Raw genomic sequence first — 27,977 nt, 5'->3', positions numbered from 1 at the left:
ATCCAGGCATGGGGATAACATGCAAAGGCCCCAGTGCCAGGTGGTAAGAGCAGAGCCTTCCACAACTCTCTAGAACCACATCTAGACCTCCAGATATCGGTTTGGACAGCTCACCCAGGTTCCTGTCAATGGAGAACTTGGCCATCTCGTTGCCTGAGCGGATTCTGTAGGAGATCTCGGCATTGGGCCCAATATCAGCGCTGGTGGCCAGCACCCGCAGCACTTCAGTGCCCACCGCAACGTCTTCGGGCACGGTGACAGTGTAGTCCCGCCGCTGGAACACCGGCGCGTTGTCGTTCACATCCAGGACCAGCACGGTCAGGTCCACCTGGTGGACACAAGCCACAACAATTCAGATTCAGAGTGCTCGGCGAAGTTAACACAACTAATACACTATCTGGATTCTCCAGTGTACCTAAAGTGTTTTTGTAATATTTTGTAAATATTTAAGACAATTTTTGTGTTTTTAGTAAACATCAAAAGACAATTTTAAATCTTCAGTGACGATAACAAATGTTGTTTCAGGGAACACAAAATTATCAAAGAATTTGAAAAATGTTTTAAGTATGAAAAATGTAAAATATTTGTAAAAAGCGCAAAGAACATAAAGCTACAATATGTATTTTTGTTAATCAACTCGTTTTTGTAAATGTCCTGGAGAAATTGGAAGCTAATATACGTATTCTGATAAACATCAAAGACGATTTAAAACCTCCAATGTAGCTATCATACAAGTTTATTTTAACATCAAAGACCATTTTGAAGCTTCAACATAGCTAATGTATATTTTTAGTAAACATAAAACAAATTTGTCTGAGAAGACAACACAAAAAAATGAAAGAATGCAAATGTGAATGACAAAGCAAAGGTATGTGTTTTCAGAAATTACGCTAACGAACAATCATGTTTTCGTAAAGTCGAGTCCTCAATGAAGATAATGTACATGTTTTTGTAAACATGGAAAGCAATTTTGTCTTTTCAAAGACAACAAAGCAAAGAGCAAGGAACAAAAACATCAAGAAATTAAACAGGGCTCAGATCGGTGTTTCTGTCAATCGTCTTCAATGAACCCAACCCAAGTTTTAGTAAACATAAAAGACAATTTTACATCTTCACCATATTGAACGTACACTGTTCAAAAAGAAGTTTCTTTTCTGATATGCAGCCTTGCTTCTCGACATAATTTGTGTATTTTCTTTGCAAATATTAATATAGATTTTCCACAGCATTTACACCAGTGGGCGCCAGAGATTCGCTCGTCCCTCAGGTGTCAACTCTCGTCATTTTACCATCTCCGTGCTCATGTGATAAGCATTGATCTTAATTAAAATCTACATGGCTTGTTATCGCCACTCCTTGGGGTGGCCTCCTTTCGATGGGAGGCGCGTACAGGCAAAGAAGACAGACCATCTATTTCTTCCGTTAATCCCGAAATACTGTATATCTACAAGGCTCGTGCTGGTCTGAGCCTTCAATGAGACACAATATTCATATTTATTCATAGTTTAAAACAGTTCCCAGGTGTCAAAATTGATCCCTAAGGATCAATAATTAAAAACAGGCTTAATTTCGGTTCTTCTCTTGCTGAAAACAGCCTGTTTTGAAGGGGCGGTCTCATGAAAGCGAGCCAGCTCTTGTCCAAGGCCTACATAGTCCTGGACCAATGACGAGTCTGGCTTTTGTTACGACTAGACAGTGTCCGTGGGCTGTCTCTCGTCATCTTGCCGGGGATCTGTCAGTCATTACAGTGGTTTACAAACCAAAATTTCAAAAGCTGACCCTCTTCCATACCTACCCGATGAAAAACGTAACTGACAAATGTATCGGTTGGTGGCAGAAAACGCTTGGATTCCAAATAACGAATATAAATGTTCATGGCAGTGAATGAGTTAAAAGCCATTTAAAAAGTCAATTTTCAGCTATATGTCCCCTTTAATGTAATTTATTTGTGTCTAGATGTGTTATTTTCCTCCTTAAAGTTTGTGGCCACCAACCTGTGAGAAGAGCGCCCCCTGCAGCCCGGCTTGGTCTGTGGCCCGAACGCGGAGCCGGTATGAGTCTTGATTCTCTCGGTCCAGGGGTCTCTCCAGGACCACCACTCCGGACACGGGATCGATGGAGAAAACCCCGTTGGCCGAGTCTACCAGGGAGTAGATGATGGTGCGGTTGAGGCCTTGGTCTGGGTCGGTGGCCTGCAGGCGCGTGAGTAGCGCGTTGGGCGCAGCGTTCTCGTATACGCTGGCCACGTAGCGTGAGGACGCGAAGGACGGCGCGTTGTCGTTGACGTCCAGGAGCTTCAGCGACACGTCGCAGCGGCAGAAGAGGCCCCCGCCGTCCGTAGCCTGGGCGATGAGCTTGTAGGAGGGACGGCTCTCGCGGTCCAAGGGCGCCACTGTGCGAAGCTCGCCTTTAGAACAAAAACACACAAAATAAACATCAAAGACAATTCAGTCTTAAACCTGACTTAATGTTTTTCCAGAAATACCAAAGATAATTTAGAATCTTCAAAAAAGCTAACGTGTTGTCTGAAATAAAGACAATTCAAACTTGAACCTGTCTTTCGATTTTTACATCCATCAAAGACACAACAATTTACCAGAAAAATTGAACCTACTTCCTTCCGATTGTTATGAACATCAAAGACAGTTTAGTCTTGAACTTAACTTGAAAACAAATAGCATCAAAGACAATTTAGTCTTAACTTACATCAGCGACAAACATCAGCGACAATTCACTCTTCAAGCTATCAATTTCTATGCACACAGATCAGTCTTGAAACTAAGCTTTTATTTTTTATAAACAACAAAGACCATTTGGTCTTGAACCTGAAATAAAATTAAACCTTGAAAGACAATTCAGTCTTGAACTTAGAAAAAAAACATTAAAAAAAAAAAAACTTAAAACTAACGATCTTTTTTTAACATCAAAAACAATTTAGAATCTTCAAAAATGCTACAGTTTTACTAAATATCAAAGCCAATTTAGTCTTGAACCTGATTTCAATTATTTTTTTTATCAAAGACAGTTCGATTGTGTAACTACTTTTAATTTTCATAAAAAAGAGACCATTTAGTCTTGGACTTATATTGAAACCAAAATTAAACCATCAAAGATAATTTGGTCTCGAACTTACATTAAAAACATCAAAGACAATGCAGTCTTGAATCTAATGTCAATTATTTTATAAACAAAGACAATTTAGGAAAATCTTCAAATCCTGACATTTTTTCTTCAACCTCAAAGGAAATTTGGTCTTGGGGCAGGGCTTTTAAAAATGTTTTTTTTTAGAAGCATCAAAGACTAAACATCAATGAACGAATCTTCAGTTAACTTGAATTTTGCAACCAAAGACAACAAGGAAGCCTGAACAAATCTAACATACGTATTTTCGAAACATCAGTCAATTCAATTTTACCTACGTTTTCATAAATAATTTCCAAAGAAACTAATGTATACGTTTTTCTGAAACATCAAAGTCAATTTACAGTTCAATTAATTTGTTTTATACACAAATTAAAAGAGTCCATCAAAATTAATTGTTATTACGAACATTGAAGCTCAATTCTGCCTTTGCTGAATCTAACCTGACTTTTGTCATAAACATCAAGACAAAGCCAACATGTCTGTCATCCAACGCATCCTTGCTGCTGTGAAGTACCAGTGTTGGCATCCATGTAGAAGTCTTCCACGCCGATGCCAAAGAGCGAGTACTGGATCTCGGCGCTGGAACCCGAGTCACTGTCGGACGCGCCCACCGTAAGCACGCCCTTGTTGGCCGCCACGTCCTCTGGGAATGAGGCGCTGTACACCGCCTGGCACACACACACGCACAGAGACACGTGCATCCATCATCCCAGCTGACAAAAGCTAAGAAAACAAGATTTAAGTGGTCTCCATCGACCGCATCCCAAAAAGGCCGCTGCGATGTGACACAAACATATCTCGGGGCTTTTACGCATTGTAAAGATATTCTGTGCTTTAGGTTGCAGACATTTTGAAAGAAAATTAAAGGGCTACACATTGTTAGTGAGGAGTAGAAACATCAAATGTGAGCGCAACAAAACATCCTCTGTTGGTAATGAAGCACATTTACACAAATAAATGTCTTTGAAACGTAAACCGCCCCAACGGAAGCTTTGCATTATCCATCCATCCATTTTCTGTACCGCTTACTTTGTATTATGTGGGGAAAAAAATGCATGAAGGTGAGAACTGATTAGATAACAAATGAATGGGAAGCTAGAATGGGGGTCAGTGGAGCGTAAATCTACGCCATGGTCTATCTATCCTAGTTTGGATAAACACAAAATCAATCATGCAGTGTAAGGGGGACAAAAATTCAGCCTCATAATTTATTAATTTAAACTTATGCATCTAAATTAATTATGTACTATTATTCAGATCTGGTAGGTGTGAATGTGAGTGCGAGTGGCTGTTTGTTTATATGTGCCCTGCGATTGGCTGGCGACCAGTCCAGGGTGTAGCCCGCTTCTCGCCCAAAGTTAGCTGGGATAGACTCTGGCATGCACGCGACCCTAGTGAGACTCTATTCAGAACTGCACCAAAAATATTTCATTATTATTATTATTATTATTGTTGTATTATTCATTTTTATCTGTGAAAAAATGTTCTTTTCATTATCTTTGTTTACATTTGTGTTATTTAAATACAAATAATATCTGCTACAAAAAAATATGATATATCTAATTTGTCATCTCATTCTAATCTGCACCAACAATAAATACAATTTAACACAATTTATTTAATATTTTTAATATTCTTTTTTATTCGTTGCAAGGAAGGGGAGATGTTGCGTGGAGCAGAAAAACACAGAATGCGGTAAATACAAGGGCTTGGGGAGTGAGCCATTATTTAATATTAATATTTCATACCTCTTTTCACTCATCTGTACATATCCATTTTTTAAAAATATATAAATACAAATAATATTGTATCCAAATTTAAAAAAAATCTCTAATCGTTATTATTTTAATTTGTAATGCTAAGGGAGGTTTTTTTTTGGACTATGTTTATAAAATATTCATATTTTTTATGATTTAGATACAATTAGTAATTACTGGACATTTTTTTTAAACTAAGGTGTATATATACATTGTATTATTTAAATAGAAATAATATAGAAAATATATTACTGTCATTTATTAGTTATATATATATATGTTAATAAATTTATATTAATAAATTAGTAATTAGTATTCAAAATAAACAGGTTTATTATTTAGTTTTTTTTACAATGCTGCCCAGGTGTTGTTTAATTATGAAAAAAAAGATCATTATTATTTATCATATTGAAAAAATATTTATAATCAATGCGGTTTTTGATTAAATTTGGACAGTGCAACTCTAACCACGGTGGACATAACAATGTTTTAATGCCACCTCGCCCACCTGGTTGCAGACGGGGCTGTTGTCGTTGGCATCTATGACGGTGACCTCCACAGCTGCGCGGGCCACGTAGAGGCCATCGCTGGCCGTGACGTTGAGCAGGTAACGATCCTGACGCTCGCGGTCCAGCGGCCCGCTCACGTATACCTTCCACTCGCCCTGCACCAGCGCCAGACCGAACACACCGCCCACGTTACCCCCTGACAAACAACAACAAAAACAACCATTTTATACAAATCTTACATTTTGTTACAAACATTACAAGCAAATGAGTCGGTACCGCTAAAAAATCGAGTCTCGTACTATCCCAACTTAAATTTCGTCATAAACGTTAAAAATAAAAGACCTTTTAGAATTGACACCAAAGCTAACGCACGTGTTTTCACAAACAACAACGAACGAACATCTTTTTGTAAAGACAATTTATTCTTTGAGATGATTTAGAATCTTCAGCAAAGCTAACACGTTACTCTTTAATAAGCCTATCCTATTTTTTTAAATTTTATTTAAACACCCGTGTTTGTTAATCATTTCAAAGAAACTAACATTTTCATAAAAATGAAAGAAAATTTAATTTTTGATTAACCTAAATAAAATGTGTTATAAATATAGAAGATAAATTAGAGTCCTTAAATAATATTTAAAAAAGGTATCATACCTGTACACGTTTAAAACTAAATTGTTCTGTACACAAAAAAGAGAATTTAGAAACAACGCTAATGTTTTTGTAAATTTCTTTAAGTCTTCAAAGAAGCAAATGTACAGCTGTTCGAAAACATCATTGACAATTTGGACTCTTTCATTTACTTAAATATGGTCACTAACATCAAGAACAATTTAGAATCTTTTAGAAAGCTAACATGATTTTGCAAACATTAAAAGTTGTGTGTCTTTGATCCAACCAACATTTATAAGCATCAAAGACCCATTTAAAATCCTCAGCAAAGCTAACACATAGTTCCAAAATGCTTTTTAAAGAAGCTAAAGTAAACACTTTCATAAACGTCAACTTGGTTGTTTCAAAACGTTTCCCAAGTTGTCACTATGCGACCAGATGTAAGCACGCCGCCGTACGCCAAACACGGAAGTGTTGCGGCCATAGAGTCCATTTTGAATCCAATGTAAATTTTGTTCAAAATAAACTATTTAGTGTCTTTCATCAACACAACTTAAATGTTGTCATAAACATCAGCAAAGATACGTGTGTTAATAAAGACATCAAAAAATTTTACGTAAGTGCTTTGGTAAACTTGTATTAAAATTTGGAGTGGAACTTTTGTCGTAAACAAGATGTCAGAGGAGAGCTGTCGGCGGTTGATAAGCGTCAGTCACGTCACTGTGGAAACGACGCATACGCGCCATTTGGGCGTGTGACCTTTGATTACAATGCGTCCATTAGGCCAATGAGTGTACTAAATGGCAGAAAAACAAGGCGGCATGATGCCATCCTTCATCCGGAATACGGAACACGTCCCGCCAAGAATAACAACAACAATCCCAGGAACAGTTTAAAACTCACTTCTCCTATTCCTAAAGAGTCCGCCTGACTGCCGAATAACAATCAAGTACACGAGAAAGGGAGGCTGAGACTAATGAGCAAATCAGAAATCACATTGCAGTTACAAATGAGGATAAATGAGAATAATGGAAGGACTTGAAAGTCTTTCATATGATGTAGTTTCAAAGCAGATAGGAATTGATTGAAGAGAATATAAGTTAAGGCACTAAAGCAGGAAAGCAAACTCATTCTTGGATCTGCACCTTTGTCCGCAAGAAGTTTTTTTTTTTAAAAGTTCAAATTCCCCAAAATGTGTTTTTATCTCAACTAGATCAGCTTTTCACTATGCTGAATATATTCTTTTATATTGTTGCCATTAAGAACAAATTAAAGCTTTTAAACTATGTATTTCAAATCCATTTCCTTTACCGCTTATCCTCACTAGGGTCGCGGGCGTGCTGGAGCCTATCCCAGCTATCTTCGGGCCGGAGGCAGGATACACCCTGAACCGGTCACCAGTCAATTGCAGGGCACACGAAACCAACAACTATTCACACTCACAATCAAACCTACGGGCAATTTAGAGTGTCCAATCAACCTACCACGCATGTTTTTGGGATGTGGGAGGAAACCGAAGTGCCTGGAGAAAATCCACCCAGGCACGGGGAGAACATGCAAACTCCACACAGGCGGAGCCAGGATTTCAACCCTGGTACCCAGAACTGTGAGGCGGATGTGCTAACCAGTCTCCACTGTGCTGGCTATATTTAAAATATATAATTTAATATTTTTTCATCAGGATCTGCACTAAAAAATTTTGTCGATGCTGTATGTTTTTAATGCATTTTTAAAATTAAAAGTATTTGTTAGATTTAATTTTAAATATAGGGTTAGGTTAGGGTTAGGGTTAGGGTTATCTATGTTATATTATATGCATAGAACAGTAGTAGTTAAATATTAAATTTTTTTTAGTTTTTTCCTTTTTTCCTTGTTATCTGTAGGCTGTTTTGTCTCTTCACATACAGCATCTTAACACATTACCCTATATTGGATTGGTTTCAATGTGTTTAATAAACACAAAGGTGAAACACATCCAATTGTTCCTCAGTGTAAAAGGTTTGCAGCATCAGAAGACTCCCTCACCGGTGATGTAGAAGCTGACCATGCGGTTCTGGTCGGTCCCGTCGTCGTCCTTGGTCTTGAGGACGGCCACCACCTCGCCGGGGGGGTCGCTCTCCTTGACGGCGCCGCGGTACAGCTCCCGCCGGAAGCGCGGCGGGTTGTCGTTGACGTCAGACACGGCCACCGTGACGGCGGCGGCGGCCCGCAGCGAGCGCAACTCGCCCTGGTCGGACGCCAGTACGCGGAAGCTGTAGCTGGAGCGCTCCTCGTGGTCCACACCGGCGGCGGCGGTGATCCAGCCCGTCTTGCTGTCAATGGAGAACACAGAAGTGGCGGCGGACGTCGGCTCTTCTAGACTGTAAGTCACCTGCGGGGAAAGACAAGGTGCATATTTTGATAGAGTGCTGCTTTGAGAGTCGAGTTTCCCCGATTTATGAGTCGATATGAGCAGTCGTTCGAATTATTTTTGTTTGCTTTGACTTGGGGCCGGCACGGCACAGAAAATGGATGAATGGATGACTTGGGATAAAAAATTTGAGATACAAGCACAGTATGGTTGCAGTGAACTCAACATAAAACGAGAATTACACACTGTGCTTTTAAAACAACCACACAACTTTGCTTTTCATTAACTTAATGCTAACAAACAATGCAAAATGTCATAGACGGGCTAACAAGTAGCATCAATAGTTGCAGTGTTATAACCCTTTATTCAAGATATTGCCAATGAATTTGTATTGATCAATGCATTTTCTATCCTTTTACTTGGTAGTATCTGTTACAGCACGTCCCACCTGACCGTTGGAGCCCCGGTCGGGGTCCAGCGCCCGCACTTGGACCACCCGGGTGCCGACCGGCATGCCCTCCATCACCGTGGCCACGTACATGTCTGTCTCGAACGCCGGCTCGTTGTCGTTCACGTCCAGGACCTGCCGCACAGAGGAGTTTTCTTTTTTATTCGTTGCAAGGAAGGGGAGATGTTGCGTGGAGCAGAAAAACACAGAATGCGGTAAATACAAGGGCTTGGGGAGTGAGCCACATGCTGCTTCACCTCAAACATTTACTTTGATGTTGTCTGAAAAATGACAAGGAAACTGCCCTGCTACGGCTTTTAACCAACGGTACCTCAAGACACCAAGCATAAAATTTGCCTTCTTGCTGCATTAGAAATAAATAAGGTTTTCGCTATCGCATTCAAAAACAATGGTCTTGTAATAACACTCAAAATTAATAGTGTTCTTGCTATCTTCTTCTTCTTTTCCTTTCGGCTTGTCCCGTTAGGGGTCGCCACAGCGTGTCATCCTTTTCCATGATAGCCTATCTCCTGCATCCTCCTCTCGAACACCAACTGCCATCATGTCTTCCCTCACGACATCCATCAACGTTCTCTTTGGTCTTCCTCTAGCTCTCTTGCCTGGCAGCTCCATCCTCATCATCCTTCTACCAATATACTCACTCTTGGCTGTCCCTCTGATGAGCTCATTTCTAATTTTATCCAACCTGGTCACTCCGAGAGCGAACCTCAACATCTTCATTTCCGCCACCTCCAGCTCTCCTTCCTGTTGTCTCTTCAGTGCCACTGTCTCTAATCCGTACATCATGGCTGGCCTCACCACTGTTTTATAAACTTTGCCCTTCATCCTAGCAGAGACTCTTCTGTCACATAACACACCTGACACCTTCCTCCACCCGTTCCAACCTGCTTGGACCCGTTTCTTCACTTCCTGACCACACTCACCATTGCTCTGGACAGTTGACCCCAAGTGTTTAAAGTCCTCTACCCTTGCCATCTCTTCTCCCTGTAGCCTCATTCTTCCCCCACCACCCCTCTCATTCATGCACATATATTCTGTTTTACTTCGGCTAATCTTCATTCCTCTTCTTTCCAGTGCATGCCTCCATCTTTCTAACTGTTCCTCCACCTGCTCCCTGCTTTCACTGCAGATCACAATGTCATCTGCAAACATCATGGTCCACGGGGATTCCAGTCTAACCTCATCTGTCAGCCTATCCATCACCACTGCAAAAAGGAAGGGGCTCAGGGCTGATCCCTGATGCAGTCCCACGTCCACCTTAAATTCTTCTGTCACACCGACAGCACACCTCACCGCTGTTCTGCTGCCCTCGTACATGTCCTGTATTATTCTAACATACTTCTCTGCCACTCCAGACTTCCGCATGCAGTACCACAGTTCCTCTCTGGGTACTCTGTCATAGGCTTTCTCTAGATCTACAAAGACACAATGTAGCTCCTTCTGACCTTCTCTGTACTTTTCCATCAACATCGTCAAGGCAAATAATGCATCTGTGGTCCTCTTTCTAGGCATGAAACCATACTGTTGCTCGCAAATACTCACTTCTGTCCTGAGTCTAGCCTCCACTACTCTTTCCCATAACTTCATTGTGTGGCTCATCTATAGTGTTTAAAATTAAAAGTGTTCTTGCTGTAACATTAAAAATTGATGGGGTTCTTGCTATGACACACTAAAAATCAATAGGGTTCTTGTTTAACCATATTTAAAATCAATAGCGTTCTTGCTACAAAGCATTAAAATCAATAGTTTTTTTCTATAGTGCATTCAAAAGCAACAGTGATCTTGCTACATAATGAAAAATCAATCGTTTTCTTGCTATAATGTGTTAAAAATGGATAGTGTTATTGCCATAACAGATTAAAACTCAACGCCGATCTTTCCGCCAACCTTGACTTCCACGTCCACGCTGGTGATGGCCTCTATGAGGTCCCTGCGGGCGGCGGCGGCCACCTTGAAGCGGTATACGGGGATGCGCTCGTAGTCCAGGGACTTGACCAGACGGACGAGCCCCGTGTCGGCCTCCACCAGGAAGGTCCCACCCTGGTTGCTGTCGGCCGTCTCTCCGGCCACAGCGGAGAAGGCGGCGCTCTTGCCCGGGCCCATGTAGACGGACCCCAGCGCCGTGCCCGCCGGCGTGTCCTCGGGGACGGTGAAGGAGTACTGGGGCTGGCTGAAGGACGGGATGAAGGCGTCGGGAGGCACCACGTGGATGAAGGCCGACACCAGCGAGTGTTTGGCCGGGGAGCCGCAGTCGGTGGCCTTGACGAAGAAGGACAGCACCGTACCCTGGAGGTGGGACACCGAGCTCTTGGTCATCATCCAGCCGCTGTCGGACTCCACCTGCGCAACGTGACACACGGCAGACGGCTTTTTGTTAACAAAGGACTGAGTTGTCTCTCCTATCGCTGGTTTAGGAATGTTTCTGCTTTTATTTTGGTGGTTTGGCACTTTTTTTCATTGCTATTAGCTTGATAGAACTCTCAGCCAGTAGCTTTTTGTGAACAAATGACGTTTATTTGGATACCCAATCAGAGGTTAAGTAGTGTTGCTTCTTTTTTTTTTTTTTTTAGGTAGGCTTGGCACTCCCTGTTTTTGTTCTGCTGCCGTTGGCATGATAGTACTTTCATTTAAGAGCTTTTTGTAAACAAAGGACTTTGATTGGAATCTGTGACTAGTTTAGCAGGGTTACCACTTTTGTTTTGGTATGTGTGCCACTTCTCGTTTTTTATTCCATTGCTTTTGGCTTGATAGGACTTTCAACCAGTAGCACTTTGTCGCTGATTTAGTAGTGTTGCAGTTTTTATTTTGGCAGCTCGTCAGTTCAGGGTTTTCATCAATTGCCAGTACGTTGGTATGACTCTCAGGCTGTAGCTTTTTTTTTTGTGAACAAATGACTTTGATTTGGATATTACCACTAGTTTAGCAGTGTTACTGCTTTTATTTTGGCAACAGGTCATTACTTCAAGTTTTTTCCATTGCCATTGGGTTGATCGGGTTGTCAGCCAGTGGCTTTTTGTGAACAAATAACTGATTTGTCTCTCCTTTGACTGATTTAGTGGTGTAACTGCTTTTATTTTTGTAGGTCTGCAACTTCAAATTTTTGTTCCATTGCCATTGGATTAGTATGACTTTTGCCCATGGGAACTTTTTGTTAACAAATGACTGATTTGTCGCTCCTGTGACTGTTTTGGTTGTGTTACTATTATTTTGGTAGGCTTAACACTGCTTGTTTTTGTTTTATTGCCATTGGCTGAAAAGGACTCTCAACCAATGGCTTCTTCCGAACAAATAACATTGATTTGACTGTTCTCAGATTGGTTTAGCGCTGTTACCGCTTTTATTTTGATATGTTTGTCGCTTCCTGTTCTTGTTCAATTGCCTTGCCAAAGGCTTTAGTTTAGATGTTGGTTTTGAGTCTGGGGGTTTTATGCTTTTGTTTTTTACAAGAATGAGTGCAGAATAAAGAGAAAATCCTAACAAACAAACAAACATAAATGTAGATGGAAGTTAATCTACAGAGTTTATGAGAGGATTGTCACATCATGGATATTAATAATTGTGTACAGTTGATAATTCAGACTGACCTCGAGGACGTCGACCAGGGACAAGCGCGCCTCGCTGTAGAGCGAGTAGACGATCCTGCCGTTGGAGCCGGCGTCGGGGTCGCTGGCCTGGATCTGCGTGACCAGGGAGCCTTTGCCCACGTTGGCCTTGATGCTCATGCGGTACTCCACCGCACGGAAGCGCGGTGCGTTGTCGTTCTCGTCCGCCAGCACCACTCGCACCGTGCAGAACGACGCCCGGCCTAGGAATGAACGTATGCTGAACCCAACTGGACTACTTGGCAGAAGGTTTTGTACATGATGATGATGCGCATGAACCTGATGATGGTACCTCCTCCGTCCAGGGCCATGACAGTGAGCAAGATGTCTTTGTTGAGAGGGTCCTCTCGGTCCAGTCTCTGTGTGGTAGAAATGATTCCGTCAGCGTCCACGGCGAAGCGACTCTTCCCAAAGTCGTTGATGAAGGAGTAAGTGATCTGGCCGAACAGACCCGAGTCCTCGTCGGAGGCGCGGACCTGCGATGCACGCGACACGCATAGATTTTAAACACTTTGTGCAGGTCACATTACGGAAGATGACCATGAACATGAACGGATACCTGGATGACCTTTGAACCGTGCGGCGCATTCTCTGGGACTTCTGCCAGGTAGAACCTCTGGCTGAACACCGGACTGTACAGGTTGGCTCCCAACATGTTAACCACCACCTGGAAATCAGCATCAAGATCACCACCAGTTTTGGGATAATACTGAGCATGTACAGTATGTTGATGTGGATGCTAGCTAACTGCTAACATGATAAATCTACACTGTTGGCCTTGTCATCAAAGGCCAACATCCACCTGGGATGTTTTGCCTTTCTTTTTGGCCTATTGCTGCAATAAAGCTCAGTTGTTCCTCTTATTACCATTCGAGAAGCGTTCACACTTAACGTAAGCAATTCCAAAACAGCCGACACAGCAAAAACTACGAGACGGAGCGTTCCACTTGGCAGCCGCTCCCGTCAGTAAATCCGACGTGACACGAACACGCATTAACCTCGGCGCACCCGGGTCAAAACGCTCCCCAAACGTCGGGCGTCCGCTAATTGAGCGAGCGCGTGGGTCGGGACGGCGGCGTCACCTGAGCCGTATTTGTGAAGACGCCGTCAGACACAGACACGTTGAGCTGATACGACAGCTTCATGCCCTGTCGCCTATTGTTAGACAGACGCAGAACGCCGCTCTCCGCTTCCATGGAGAACGTCATGCGCTCGTTACCAGACAGGATGCTGTACCTGGGGAAAGGATGGGGAGTCAACAACTCTCATGATAATTGCACCTCAAAGATCACTGAAACATATGGCATATTAGGGCCACACTGAAAAGAAAAGGAAAAAATTTGCAAAATAAATCGGATTTTTGGAGGATAAAAAGTTAGATTTTTCAATTTAAAAGAAGAAATGTGTATTTTTTTCAAGGAAATAAAATAAACAAAGTTGTATTTTTCCAAGGTAAAATCTTTTATTTTTTCAGATACAAATTAATATTGGAGAAAACAATTTGGAAATTGATGTCTGTTTTTCCAAGATGAAAGTCAGAATATTAGAAGGATTGAGTTGTATTTTTTTGTATTTTGTTGAGCGAAAAAAAAGTCAGATTTTTCTTGGAATAAAAGTCTTAATTGTATGGGAATTAAGAAATTAGAAATTAAAAAATATATATATTATATATAGAAAATATACATTACAAGAATAAAGTCTTATTATGAGATTTAAATTTTATTTTTCCAGATAAAAATGTTACATTAGGTCATACAGTTTCAAGATTTGCATATTTAGAGAAAAAAGTCTTAAAATTACCAGAATTACTCTCTGATTCATATTTTTTCAAGATTGAAAATATTTATTTAAATCTCTTAATAGTCTGAGAATTAAATCATATGGTGTAGTATTATTTTTAAGTATGCATCAGTTAATATGTTCAAGGGGGGGGGAAAGGCTCAATATGAGAAAAAAGTCATTTTCTTTCATATTAACCCATAATTTTCTAGATTAACAGTGGCATGTTTCAGAGATAAGAATTCTGAATTTTACAAGAAAAAATGTCTTAATATATGAAAATAATTAAGTCGTATTTTTTTTTGGGGGGGGGGGGGGGGGAGCTGCTATTACAAGTAGAGTCATAGTTTATCATGCAACCTGGCATTTGAACAGGGGTGTGTTGACTTTTTATACGCACTGTAACTTCAAACTGACCGGAGCCTCTGGGCATCGCCCATGTCGGCGTCCGAGGCCTGAACGCAGGTGACAAAGTGCCCTCGGGGCGCCAGCTGGCTGACGAAGGCCTCGTACAGCGTCTGGCTGAAGTCGGGCGGGTTGTCGTTGGTGTCGGCGACGGCCAACGTGACGCTGACGTCGCTACTAAGCGGCGACTCTCCGCCGTCCGTCGCCCGCACGACGAAATTGAAGCGCTGGACGAGCTCGTAGTCCAGCAGCCGCGCCGTCAACAGCAGACCGCTGTCGCGCTCCACGTGGAAGTAATCGCTGCTGTTGTACACGTCGGACACGATCTCGTAGCTCACCCTGGAGTTCTTGTCCGAGTCTTGATCCTGAGCAAACACCTGGAAATGAGATCACAGTCGGCAGTTTTATTTAAACATGAATTTGGGGAGGGATGTCTATCATGAGAAGACCCACAAAAAGTCTGAAGAAGTCATTACCCAAAAGACACAGCAAGTCGGCCATTTTCGCTTGAAGTGGCGATTTTAGGCTAATTTTTCCATTCTTATAGGAGTCCTTCAAAGACAAATTAGATTTTGTCCGATAGCAACCAAATTTGAAACTCAAATAATAGACAGAAGGACAACGCTGTATTACATAGGATTTGAGTTTTTGTCATTGTGTATGGATGGAGCATGTTCCATGACTCTCTATAAAACACAAAACTGATTTTAGAGCTGAATCCAACATATTGAAAATCCAGTCCCTGAAGCCAGTGTCACTTAGCGACATGAAATTTGGCATGCATGCCGATCTCGAGTTCTCAAGTCTCAAAAAGCTGTGACAAAAAAGACACAGGAGGTCTGCCACTTTGGTTTGAAGCAACCATTTGAGGCTCATTTGGTCCATTTCGACGGGTCCTTCAAAGACAAACTCCTCCTTGAGATTTTGTTTGATTGTTTTCAAATTTCAACCACATACACTAGACAGATGGGCGATGCTAAATCACCAAACTGTAATAAGTCAACTTCACAAGGTCAGGTCTTGATCAAACATGCGTGTGATGAAGGTCCTGCCCTGAAGAGATTAACAGGCACCTACTTCTGGCATAAATTTATAGCTGAAATAATTCTGCTCCTGATGCACTCATTTCCCTAAAAAAAATAAGAAATCAACACAGTTCTTGTTTTGGCATTGGGACACAAGCTTGGAAAGCTCAGGAAAGATTAAATAAATTCTTAGTGGCAGATGTCAAATGTTCTCCATTACAACAACAATAATAATGAGCTTTAATGATTTATGACGTGATCCAATATAATTACATTGTCTCTGTGAGTCCAGACAGTTTAATTACACATCGTCTTGAGCAAATGTTTCCACAGCGCCGCTCTATTATTCAGAGAAGGTCAGACTCTTTCTCAGGGAGCTTCCCGAGGGAACGAGCACAGCTCTGCTTCGGAATAACGTGGTGACTGATTAGCCAAACTCAAACTCTAGATATTGTTAAATTTCAGAATTTTACAAGAATTAATTCTTATTTTTCAAGATTAAATCATATACATTTTTAAAATGTCTTAATATAACAAGAATTAAGTCAATTGTTTTAAATAAAAAGTTTGATCTTTTTAGATATGTCACGTTTTCCATACGAAAAAGGTGTATTCTTTTGAGATCAAAATATTGTCTGTATTAAGATAAAAATTCATATTTTTTTTAGAATAAATAGAATTAAGTGAAAAAAATTCATGACAAAAAAAGCAGTTTTTTTAGATAAGTAATAATGAGATTTAAATTTTATTTTTTCAAGAATAAATTCTAAAAGTCATAACATTTGGTAACAACAATATACAGTATTTGTATTTTTTCAAAGATAAAGGTATATTATTTTTAGAAAACATCATAATATTAAGAAAATTCATTATTTTTCAAGATAAAAAGTAAGATTTATTTGAGTTTAAGAGTTGAATTTATTCACAATTAAAAGTCAGATTTCTTTCAAGATTTTTTTTTTTTTTTAGAAAAATAACCTACAGCAGTAGTCACTTTTTTTGTTTCAGATTAAAAGTCATATTTTCATCTCAGTCATATTATATGACAAGAATTAACCCATGGTCTTAGTTTTGAGAAACAGTCTTCATATTATATAATATTATGAGAGGAGCGGCACAGCGGACGACTGGTTAGAGCGTCTGCCTCACAGTTCTGAGGACCGGGATTCAATCCCCGGCCCCGCCTGTGTGGAGTTTGCATGTTCTCCCCGTGCCTGCGTGGGTTTTCTCCGGGCACTCGGGTTTCCTCCCACATCCCAAAAACATGCAATTGATGACTCTAAATTGCCCGCAGGTGTGAATGTGAGTGCGGTTGTTTGTTCGTTTGTATGTGCCCTGCGATTGGCTGGCAACCAGTTCAGGTTGTACCCCGCCTCCTGCCCGATGATAGCTGGGATAGGCTCCAGCGCCCCCGCGACCCGAGTGAGGAGAAGTGGCTCAGAAAATGGATGGATGGATGGATGGATTGAGAGGAAAGTCCGTTTTTTTTCAGGATGAAAAGATTTTTTTTTGTGGAAAAAATGTGTATACATATACATTCAAAATTTAATTTATTTTCATTTTTTTTTACAAAATTCAAAGGCTTTTTTTCTAGAGGAAAAGATTTGTTCTGACAAAATGTGGTATTTTTCAAGAAAAAAGTAAAACTTTTCATTTATTTCTTGGTAAAGATGGTATTTCTCAAAAGTTGTAGTTTTTGGGGAAGTTAATAAGTCTATGTTTTAAGAAAAAAGTTACATTTCTAAGAGTTAAAAGAAAAGATATGACTTTATTCACATGAAATTACGACTTTATTCTCTACTCTTAGATTTACATTGAAAAAAGAAATTGGGAACCTGTAGGACACTGGTTCCAATCATGGCGTTCTCGGGAAGCACGGCCCAGTACGCTGACTTCTGGAAGGCAGGCGGGTTGTCGTTGACGTCGAGAACCACGACGTCCACGTCCACCTCAGACCTGGCGCCCGTCAGCGTGTCAGTGGCCCTGGCAGTGAGGCGGTAGTACGGCGCCGTCTCGTAGTCTAGTGGGTAGAGCACGCTGATCGTGCCCGTGTCGAAGCCGATGTCGAACTGCAGTGACGGGTCACCGCCGGCCAGCGTGAAAATGATGGGCTGGCCTGTCGGGCTGCTGGCGTTCAGGCTCAGCAGCGAGGTGGACACAGCCACGTCTTCGGGCACGGTGACACCGTAGAAGGGCTTGTCGAACAGCGGCATCGCTTTGTTCAGCACGCTGACTGGAAGCTCCACCTCGCTGGACAGACAGGGGGTGCCGCCGTCGGAAGCCACGACCACCACCTTGAACTCGCCGCTGGACAAGTCAGCCTCAAAGGCTCGCTTTAGCGTCAGCTCGCCTGTCACAGGGTTCACCTACACAGTAAGAGGGTTCACGAGTAAAGGTTACATACAGTGATCCACGCTTTTCGCTGGGGATGGGGACCAAGTCCTGCTACGAGTAGCGAATATCTGCCAATAATTGACGCAGCTCCAAAAGACATTTGTAATTGCGTAGAGGTGCCAAAACATGGCAGCAAAGCACTTAAAATGGAGGGGATCATAAAGCACCAACACCATGCATCTAGCATGTACACAATCATGAACACGTTACATAAATGACTATTCAGTAGCTAAATTAATTGACACAAACAAACCACCGTCACGTGAGGCTACTCAATAGTGTTAGCGAGTATACTAGCATAAAAATAACACACCAGCAGAAACTGACGTGACATTACACGTGGGCAAACAAAAATGCGTATTAGCACTTCAGACAAATGGTACTGAGTCATTAAACTCACTTTTTCGCATTTACACAAGATAATATATATTAGGAATTGTAATGGAAAAGTGGAATACTCAGGCTATCAGTAGTAGCTGCATCGGGAGAGAAGCAGAAACATCTCACACGCAGAAGACGAAACACTATCGCTGAATTAAACCTCACAGAAACAGCAAGATTCCATCAGATGGCACCAAAGGAAAACTTTTGTTACTCTGGGATGAGCACAAAAAATAGACAATAGATGATATTATCAGCGAAAAATACAGGATGGTAAAAAATTAAATAAAATCTGAAAATATGCTAATTTGCAAATACCGAACCACGAATATGGAGAGTATTTGCAGTTAATTATTTACGAAATGACCTTTCAATGTTATTTTTTGCTTTTTCTGAAATGCCCAAAACCGCCAAAAACCTGGCTAAATGCGAATCGGTGGCAAGAAAGTACAGTTTCATTTCATGACCAAGCTCGTAAGGTATATTAAATCAATTTTCCACAATGAATTTCAAAGCCATTAATCTGTTAAATCCCATTTTTTTATACAAAAAAATTTAATTTATAAGAATAAAGCCAGATTTGTTTTTTTTTTGTCTAGAGGAAAAGATTTCGATTCACTACTCGTGACAGGGCTTGGTCGGACAAATGTACTGTAGCTTTAAGAGGATGCCACTGAAAATCAGGAGTGACTCCTACCTGAAAGTTCCTGTGCGGTTCCTTGAGACGGTACGTCACCTGAGCGTTGACACCCAAGTCCCGGTCGGTGGCCGTCACCGTGAAAATGGATGAGCCGGGTTCTGCTTCCACCTGCACTGTGGCGTAGTACGGGAGGTTCACAAACTCGGGGGCGTTGTCATTGTCGTCCTCCACCTGGAAGGAGACGAAGGTAGTGGGACCAAGTGCTAGCATCGCATTCACAACTCTAGGACAAGTTTGTAGAAATTACGCTAAAATGGCTGCTTCAGAGCAAAATGGTTGACTTCCTGTGTATATTCGGAAAACACACTACTAGTCACTTCAAACTGCTCTAAATTGCTTGAGAACTGATTCATTTGCACAACTGTTATTGTATCAGGATTACCACATTACTGGTAACCTTTTATTCCTCAGTGACTCTCCATAGTGTGTTTTTATGTCCTAAAAGTATATTTTGTCGCAGTGGCTGTCTGTTGTCGTACTAGAGCGGCTCCAATTACTGCTAGACACATTTCTTGTGTGTTTTTGACATACACGGTAAAAACAGATGATTCTGATTCTGATTCCTCTGTCTTTTCAGGCATGGCTTCTTCAGAGTTTTTGTGTCTACTCAAGATACATATGCATACTAAATTTAATGTTTTTAAAGGAAACTGGTTTCGGGGGCTGAATTTTCAAAAAAATTTCGGGTTGTATGGCGAGTCATCAAACTTGGGAAAATGGCTTCTTGAGACCTTTTTGTGGGAAAGGCTAAGATTCATTCTCACCTGCACTCTGACGGTAACTCTGGCTACCTTCAGTACTTCCTCCTCCTTGCGGACCTCTACCACAAGCTCATAGCTGTCCCGTTCCTCACGGTCAAACGGGACGCCGACGGTGAGCAACGCCCCACAGGTGGGCCTCACAGCGAAGAACCCACCGGGGTTGAGCAGTGTGAACATCAGGGGCTCGTTCAGGCGCTGGCCGGCAGCGTGGACCACTGCTAGGACGCTCTCGTTGCGGGTGTTCTCCCGGACGGTGGCCATGTAAAACGGGGCAACGAAAGAGAGATCACTGCTGATGGCTTGGCGGACGAGCACCGTGACCAAAGCCACACTCGAGAAACGGCCGTCCCAAACCTGCAACGCGAAAACACGAACGTGCAGAGCGTGTTTACGGCCATTTTGTGGCCATTAGCTTGTGTCTAATGAAGTGTCTGGGTTTGTCTTTGTGTCGATGCGCTGACCTTCACGTTGAATCGATAGCGGTCCTTGCTGAGGTTCTGATTGATGACCGTCACCACGCCGCTGCTGCGCTCCACAGAGAAGTGCTCCAGGTTGCGGTCCACCAGCGAATACACCAGTTGGGGAGCCTCGTTTTCAGGGTCCAGGGTCACGTCAGGATCGAAGGCGTCCAGGTGGAGGACCTTCACTCCAGCATAGGTAGGCAGCAGCAGGATGCTTTCGTATATGTCCTGGGAGAATCTTGGTGGCGAGTCGTTGATGTTGATCACCTGAGATTCACAAACCAGGGTGAGTAGATTGGCTTGTGAGAAGAAGACAAACAAGGGACCACTCACCTTGATAAACACCTCAGCAGGACTGTCAGCACTTTTAGGTGGCTGTCCACTGTCTCGGACATGAACCCTGAAGACAAACTCTGGGAAGGTCTCGTAATCCACACTGGCAATCGTCCTAAAATACAAGAAGATGACGATGAAGCTCAAGGACTGGACCGTTTGGTCAAGCTCCAACCTTGTAAAGCTGTCTTTCCTGTTCCATGATGTGTTAATTTCTCTGTGGTTCAAATTTGGCAGCATTCGGACAAAACTGCTAGAAATAAGTTCGTCTGTGAAGGATGCCTGAAAAATGAACCTAAAATGGTTGCTTCTATCCAAAATGGCAGACCTCCTGTGTCATTTTGGCTATGGCTTCTTGAGACTTTTTTGTGGGGTTTTCTCATGTTAGGGGGCTGAATTTTCAACAGAAGGTCAATGGCAAGTCATTAAATTTCACCACAATGCTTTGCCCACGTATAATGACGAAAACTCAAATGCTTTGTATTTTACCGTTACTCGTCTGTGTAATATACAGTATATTGTTAAAAATTTAAATCTTTCGGACCAAGTTTATCTTAAAGGAAGACTTGGAAATGGCCAAAACAAGCCTTCAATGGCTACATGAAACCAAAATGACAATCTAACCCTATGAGAAATTTTGGTGGGCCAACTCATGATAAACATGCCGACCAAAATGTGTGTAGTTTAACTGCCTTCGGGGGCTGAATTTTAAAAAACCTGGCACCTACCGGATGGATCCGGTTCCAGGGTCCACACTGAAGAACATCCGAGCGGTCTCGTCCACAATCAGGAACACCAGCAGGGCGTTGTGATTGCGGTCGGCATCCGTCGCCCGGATGACCAGGGGATCGCCGTCGTCCCCGAGGACCACGCTGTTGACTGGGGCCGCTTCGCTGATGGCCCCTGAGTACCTGCCGCAAGCGTTCCGACAGCAGGGTCAAGACTTACGGTCTAAACAGTGGCCAAAGGGTTTTGATACCTTAATTGCTGGAAGACGGGCGCGTTGTCGTTGACGTCGCCCACCTGAACCACGACTGGGGCGCTGGCCTCTGCACCTGCCATGCTGGAGGCGCGGACCATCAGGAAGTAGGATGACGTTTTCTAACCAAAGCAAAGAAATGGGACAGACACCAGAGATTAGCTGCCTTTCTTTTTAAAAAACGATTAAAGGCAAGCCTCTGAGTATTGTCATCCATCCATTTAATTTAATTTTCGGGCAACTGCGATTGATTTAATGCCCTGAGAAAGATTAAAGTCAACTACCGGTATTTTCAACAGAATTTTCGAAACCAAAACATTTAATGTCAAGTGATCAAACTTCGCTGCCGTTTCAAACCAATATGACTAACTTGATGTGTCCTTTCAGGCATGGCTTCTTGAGACTTTCTGTAGGGCTACTAATGATAGACATGGCTACCAAATTCTAAAAGGGAAACTGGCTTTTGGGGCTACATTTTCAAATCAAGAACCTACCAATCATGTCTTTTGACTTTTAAAAATCCAAATTAGCCTAAAATGGCCACTTCAAACAGAAATAGCCGGCTTCCTGTGTCTTTTTGTACATGGTTTCTGCAGACTTTTTCTTTTGTGGGCGTCATCATGATAAACACGCCCACCAAATTTTGGGTTGCTCAAGAAAACTGGCTTTGGGGCCTGAATTTAAGAAAAAAATAAATCTGCTAATCATGTCTTTTCTTAAAAATCTGGATGATTGGTAGCAAAGTGATTGGTGTCTTAACCAGATCACAACATACCAACAAAAAAATCTATTTTTCCTCTATATTTCATTGGAGTGTTATACTGTATTTTGAGTTAGTTAACCCACATGATACCATATGATCTACATTAAACAGGTCCACAAAGTATTAACTGACCTCAAAGTCGAAGCGTTTGCGTGTGGTGATGACGCCCGTGTGGCGATTAATGAAGAAGTACTTTTCCTCGTTGCCCCTGGTGATGTCATAAATGAGCGCCGAGCGGCTCAAGGCGCTCACTGTGGTCACGTGAGCGCCGGCTGTGCTGTTTTCCATGATCTGCAAAAAAACGAAAAAACAAACAAAAACAATACATCAATAAGTTATTGTTTTCCGGGTCTTTCAGATCGGCACTTGCTTTACCTCAGCCTGGTACTCCTTCTGGGAGAATTTAGGCCTGGATAAGTTGGAGAGCGTCAAGGATACACGGGCGGAAGCAGTGGCCATTAGCGGTGGAAAACCGCCATCTGTGACTTGCACAGTGAGTGTGTAAAAGCCCACAGAAGTGACATCCAGGTCCTTGGCAATGAAGATGAGGCCCGTGTTGTTGTTTATGCTGAACATGCCACCTGTGTTGCCTGAGAAATGACAAATGCACACAAAAACACTTGAATGAAATGAAAGACAGATTTTGTCCAATTCCTATGAGATTTTAACCACGTATGCTTGAACCTGGGTGACATTATAAGGGGAAAGTTTTTAATTTTTGTCATTGCATGTGGGTGGAACATGGCAGCAAAGTTTGATTACTTGTATGAAATACAAAAACATTTTTCAAACTTCAGCCACTGAAGCCAGTTTTCTTTAGCAACATGAAATTTGGTAGACATTTCGATCATGAGTAGACCCATAATAAAGTCTCAGGAAGCCATGTCCGAAAATGAACGGGATGTCTGCCGTGTTGGTTTGAAACTGCAGCAAAGTTTAATGACTCAACAGTAAGCTATAATTTTTTTTTTAATTCAGCCCCCAAAGCCAGTTTCATCAAGCAACATGAAATTTGGTAAACTTATTGATCATGAATAGACCCACAAAAAAGCTTCAAGAAACCATGCCTGAAAATGCAAAGAACGTCCGCCATTTTGGTTTGAATGTTTGATGACTTACCATAAAACTTTTTATTTTTATTCAGTCCCCGGAGCCAGTTTTATTTAGCAGTAGGAAATTTGGTAGACAGTTCTATAATGAGTAGACACAAAAAAGTCTGAAAAAGCCATAACCGAAAATGTACAGATATTTTGCCATGTTGGTTTGCAGCGGCAGTAAAGTTGGATGACTCGACAGTAAACTATCTTTATTCTTAACTCAGGTCCCGAAGCCAGTTTCACTTAGGAACATGAAATTTGGTAGACATGTATATCATGAATAGACCCACAAAAAATAGAAAGAAGCCATGCCCAGAAATACATAAGAAGTCTGTCATTTTGATTTAAAGCACCCATCCGACTGCTATCGAATTTGAACCTCGTATGCAAAACAGAAGAAGAAGAAGAAGAAGAATCACCTTTTATTGTCATGAACATGCATGCATGCACACGAAATGTGTTCTCTGCATTTAACCCATCACAGTGAACACATACAGATACACATGTTAGTGGAACACACTGGAGCAGGGGGCAGCTGGAGCGCCCGGGGAGCATTTCAGGGTATCAGTGTCTTGCTCAAGGACACCACAGACAGATGGACGAAACCCAGAAACAGATACTACACATAATCACAACCTGCTTGTATGGTGTAGGTGAGTTGTCCGTTAATCCCGTTGTCCTTGTCTAGTGCTGTGACTTGCAGGACCGAGGTGCCGACGGGGGAAGATTCGTAGGTGACTGCATCGTAAACAGTGCTGGTGAAGTAGGGGACGTTGTCGTTGGCGTCCTCCACCGCCACCAGGATCCGAGCCAGGTCCCTGTTAAATGGAAACTCCTGGTCCTTGACCTGAAGGACGAAAGCCATGAGGTAAGGTAGTCAAGATCAAATCACTTATGCTAACAATGCTGTCAAGAGCTCACCATGACGGTGAGGATGTGCTGCGTCCGGGCCTCGTAGTCCAGCCGGTCGGCTGTGTACACCGCCCCGGTGCCCGGGTTGAGCCGGAATAGCCGCATGCTGGCCGGGTCCACGCTGCCGTAGATGGAGAAGCTGAGGCGGCTCCGTTCATCCATGTCTGATGCACGCAAACGCAGCAGCTCTGTGTCCACCGCGACATCCTCCGACACACTGACGTCGTAAGCCGGCTGCGAGAACACCGGAGGGTTGTCGTTGCTGTCCTGGACCCGGATAAACACCTGACATGGCAGAGCAACATATTCGAGAATAAATACATTTTTGAAAATTCAGGCCCTGAAACTATGTTCCCTTAGCAACACAAAATTTGGTAGGTACTGTATGTCTATTATGAGAAGACCGACAAAAGATTCATCCATTTTGGTTTAAGTTATCCTTAAGATGTGAGCGCTTGAACACCAGACAAAAACTGTGAAATATTTTCGTTTACATAATTGCATTGGGCAGACGATGGAAGCAAATTCTGATGACTCGCCATAAAACATTAAACGTCTTGAAAATTCAGCCCCCAAATCCAGTTTCCCTGAGAAACATGAAATTTGGTGGAAATATCTATCATGATTAGACCTAAAAACACACAAGAAGTCTGCCATAGCCATAAAGAACTTGTTCTTTGGTCCTTCATCAGATGTTCTTCACAGCTCACTAAACATTGTGATAAGTTTATGTAGTTTGTGTGTAGTGTGAGCGTTTGTGTGTGTGTGTGTGTGTGCGTGTGTTATGTCTGTGTGTGTGTACCTGTGTGGTGGCGACATTGGTCCCATCCGTCACCTGCACCGTCATATTGTATACGGCCTGCACCTCGGCGTCCAGCGCCCTGGCCACCACCAAGGTGCCCACGCCCACTTGGAGGTCAAACTGCATATCGAAGCTACCTGCACACACACACACACACACACACACACACGCACACGAGCAAGTTAGCATTTACGTCTAGACCTCACCGTGTAATTATTGTTTCCATCTGGGTCCGGCGACTGAGCACAGTAAAGTGAAGTGAAACGCGTCAATGCACCGCCGGTCAGCCCGGGAGCCGTTAGCATCCTTGCCAACATCTGCCTTATCGCTCGCCAAACACCAGCCACCTCACGGCCCAGGGCAGTGTACAGTTTATAGGCTTAATCTTTGATTAGAGGCACACAGAGCAAGAGAATTGATATGCCTTAGCTATTCAACGCCATCCTCGCTCTCATCCCTGCACATATCTGAGGGCTCTCGCTTCATACGCAAGCACATGAATACTGATGCTCACTGCAGGAATTGGCTTACTTTTCCCTTTTTTTGGGGGGGGGGGGGGTTCTTGTTGTTGCTGTTTCCCCCTGAGGAGAAGATGGTCAATATTACACTCAGGGGTGAGCTGTCTCGCAGTATTACCGAAAAGAGATATCAAAATTCTAAAGGCTTCAAAGAAGCAGCTTTTAACTCCATGCAACATAAAAGTGAGGCAACTGTCAGAATCAATGCTCGAATGACTATACACAGTTGGGCTGTGACTTGCAGCTCGTAAGTAGCAGAAACTGGTGTGACTCCATGCAACACAGATGTGAAGCAGTCTGAAAGTCCAACAGTCCAACTGCCCTGGGCTGTGAATAGCAGCTCATAAGTGCCAGAAGCTGGTGTGACTCAATGCAACACAGATGTGAAGCAGTTCTCAGAAACTAAAATATTAATTGGTGACTTTTGTTATTCAGGTGTGAAAGATTTACGAGACAGTGACTGCAACGAAATATTACCAGGTTGGCTCCATGCAACACTGGTATGAAGCAGTTAAAGACAGTGAATATGCAATGCATATTAGTGTATGTTAGTTGGTGGACTCCTTGTAACACAGATGTGAAGCAGTGCTCATAGGACTAAATTCTTTTGGCAGACTCCAAGAATCAGTTCACAGAAGCGGCACTTCCATCCATCCATTTTCTTAACCGCTTCTCCTCACTAGGGTCGCGGGCGTGCTGGAGCCTATCCCAGCTGTCATCGGGCAGGAGGCGGGGTACACCCCGGACTGGTTGCCAGTCAATCGCAGTGCACATATGCACATACAAACAAACAACCATTCACACTCACATTCACACACCTACGTGCAATTTAGAGTCTCCAATTCATGCATGTTTTTGGGATGTGGAAGGAAACCGGAGTGCCCGGAGAAAACCCACGCAGGCACGGGGAGAACATGCAAACTCCACACAGGCGGGGCCGGGGATTGAACCCGGGTCCTCAGAACTGTGAGGCTGACGCTCTAACCAGTCGGCCACCGGAAGCGGTACTTATAAAACTAAACAGTACTTGGAATCCATGCAACACAGATGGGAAGCAGTTCCTCGAAACAGTGAAACTAAATACTACTTTGTGGACTCCATACAACACTGGTGTGAAGCAATTTTCAAAAACAGTAGCCTACTTATGTAACTAAATATTAGTTGGGATGTCTCCAAGCAACAAAGATGTGAAGCAGTTCTCAGAAATGGTACTTATACGACTAAATATCAGTTGGTAGACTCCAGGACACATCGATGTGATGCATTTCACAGAAAAATAATCTTGATGCAACTAGTATATTAATTGGAGGACACCAAACATGCACCAGAGATATGAAGCAGAAAAAAAGTGTTTATCCATCTAAAGATTCATTGGTGCCTTCCATGCAACCCATATGGGACCCTGTTCTCAGACAAAGTGCTTTAAATATCAGTGGACTCAATGCCAACTAAATATCAGTGGACTCAATGCCACACAAACGTGAAACAGTTAACATGAACAGTGCTTGGGGAACAAATAATTTATGATGGATTCAATACAACACAGATGTGAAATTGTTCACAAAACAGTGTTTTTTTTTTATAAGGAAATATTAATTCAATTCAATTATATTTAGGATACCCCCGACTGTATATAGAGTATGGTCCTTGCCAGAAGTTGCTGTGACTTCATGCAACACAGATGTGAAGCAGTTCTCAGAAACTGTGTTTATACAACTTTATATTAGTTCAGTGATCTTAAGGCTATAATGACCATATACAGTCCAATGGACTGGGCTGTGAGCTGCAGCTCAGCTGTGCAAAACGTTGGTTCATGTAACACAGATGTGAAGCAGTTCACAGAAACAGTAAAATACTGTATTTATCCAGTGTTTCACAGGAAAGAAAAAAAAAATCTTCAAGAATTTTTCAGTTATGAATATTTGAATATTTGAGTTTGAGGGAATCTTTGCAATATTTGGAGAGCCCACTCTTGATTGTTGTTTACTTTTTGTCAAGGAAAAACGCATTGTGATGCATTTTTATTCATGTTTTGATTTGGAATGGAGCGTATTGATGTTGCATCAACCACTCTCCCATTTGCAGGCCTAATCCATCTCCACACACTGTCAGAGTGTGTGGATGCTTCTTCCAATTGAGATCAATCCGTATTCCCTTTGGCTATACACAAGCTGCTGTGCTGAATTTACCATTTTGTTTTGTTTTGCTCGTTTTTTTCACGTGG

General features: G+C 42.3%; 1 protein-coding gene across 9 annotated transcripts in view; it reads right to left on the bottom strand.

The window, feature by feature from the left end:
• The window catches only part of LOC133467395 (protocadherin Fat 3), an 87,733-nt gene that overhangs the window by 22,705 nt on the left and 37,051 nt on the right, over positions 1-27,977 (bottom strand). For 7 of the 9 annotated variants that reach the window (XR_009785212.1, XR_009785213.1, XR_009785214.1 and 4 more), the window contains 23 exons: positions 25,236-25,372; positions 24,443-24,718; positions 24,158-24,368; positions 22,800-23,014; positions 22,557-22,715; positions 21,662-21,783; positions 21,411-21,593; positions 20,350-20,797; positions 19,892-20,242; positions 19,125-19,298; positions 17,488-18,018; positions 14,640-15,004; positions 13,526-13,679; positions 13,003-13,110; positions 12,736-12,919; positions 12,426-12,646; positions 10,729-11,181; positions 8,821-8,955; positions 8,048-8,393; positions 5,410-5,606; positions 3,659-3,812; positions 1,995-2,407; positions 115-328 (listed from right to left, as the gene is read on the bottom strand). Coding sequence is in view for 6 of the 9 variants with exons in the window: in XM_061752224.1 (XP_061608208.1) it covers positions 115-328; positions 1,995-2,407; positions 3,659-3,812; positions 5,410-5,606; positions 8,048-8,393; positions 8,821-8,955; positions 10,729-11,181; positions 12,426-12,646; positions 12,736-12,919; positions 13,003-13,110; positions 13,526-13,679; positions 14,640-15,004; positions 17,488-18,018; positions 19,125-19,298; positions 19,892-20,242; positions 20,350-20,797; positions 21,411-21,593; positions 21,662-21,783; positions 22,557-22,715; positions 22,800-23,014; positions 24,158-24,368; positions 24,443-24,718; positions 25,236-25,372 (5,751 nt within the window). In the remaining 3 variants the exon portion in view is untranslated. The remainder of the gene's footprint in view (positions 1-114; positions 329-1,994; positions 2,408-3,658; positions 3,813-5,409; positions 5,607-8,047; positions 8,394-8,820; positions 8,956-10,728; positions 11,182-12,425; positions 12,647-12,735; positions 12,920-13,002; positions 13,111-13,525; positions 13,680-14,639; positions 15,005-17,487; positions 18,019-19,124; positions 19,299-19,891; positions 20,243-20,349; positions 20,798-21,410; positions 21,594-21,661; positions 21,784-22,556; positions 22,716-22,799; positions 23,015-24,157; positions 24,369-24,442; positions 24,719-25,235; positions 25,373-27,977) is intronic. The other 2 variants (XM_061752226.1, XM_061752228.1) reach the window with 1 other exon arrangement.

This window comes from Phyllopteryx taeniolatus, chromosome 17 (assembly GCF_024500385.1).
Source record: "Phyllopteryx taeniolatus isolate TA_2022b chromosome 17, UOR_Ptae_1.2, whole genome shotgun sequence".
NCBI classification, from domain to species: Eukaryota; Metazoa; Chordata; class Actinopteri; order Syngnathiformes; family Syngnathidae; genus Phyllopteryx; species Phyllopteryx taeniolatus.
Note: the sequence above shows the minus strand (reverse complement) of the source record. Positions and strands in the feature narration are given on the sequence as shown.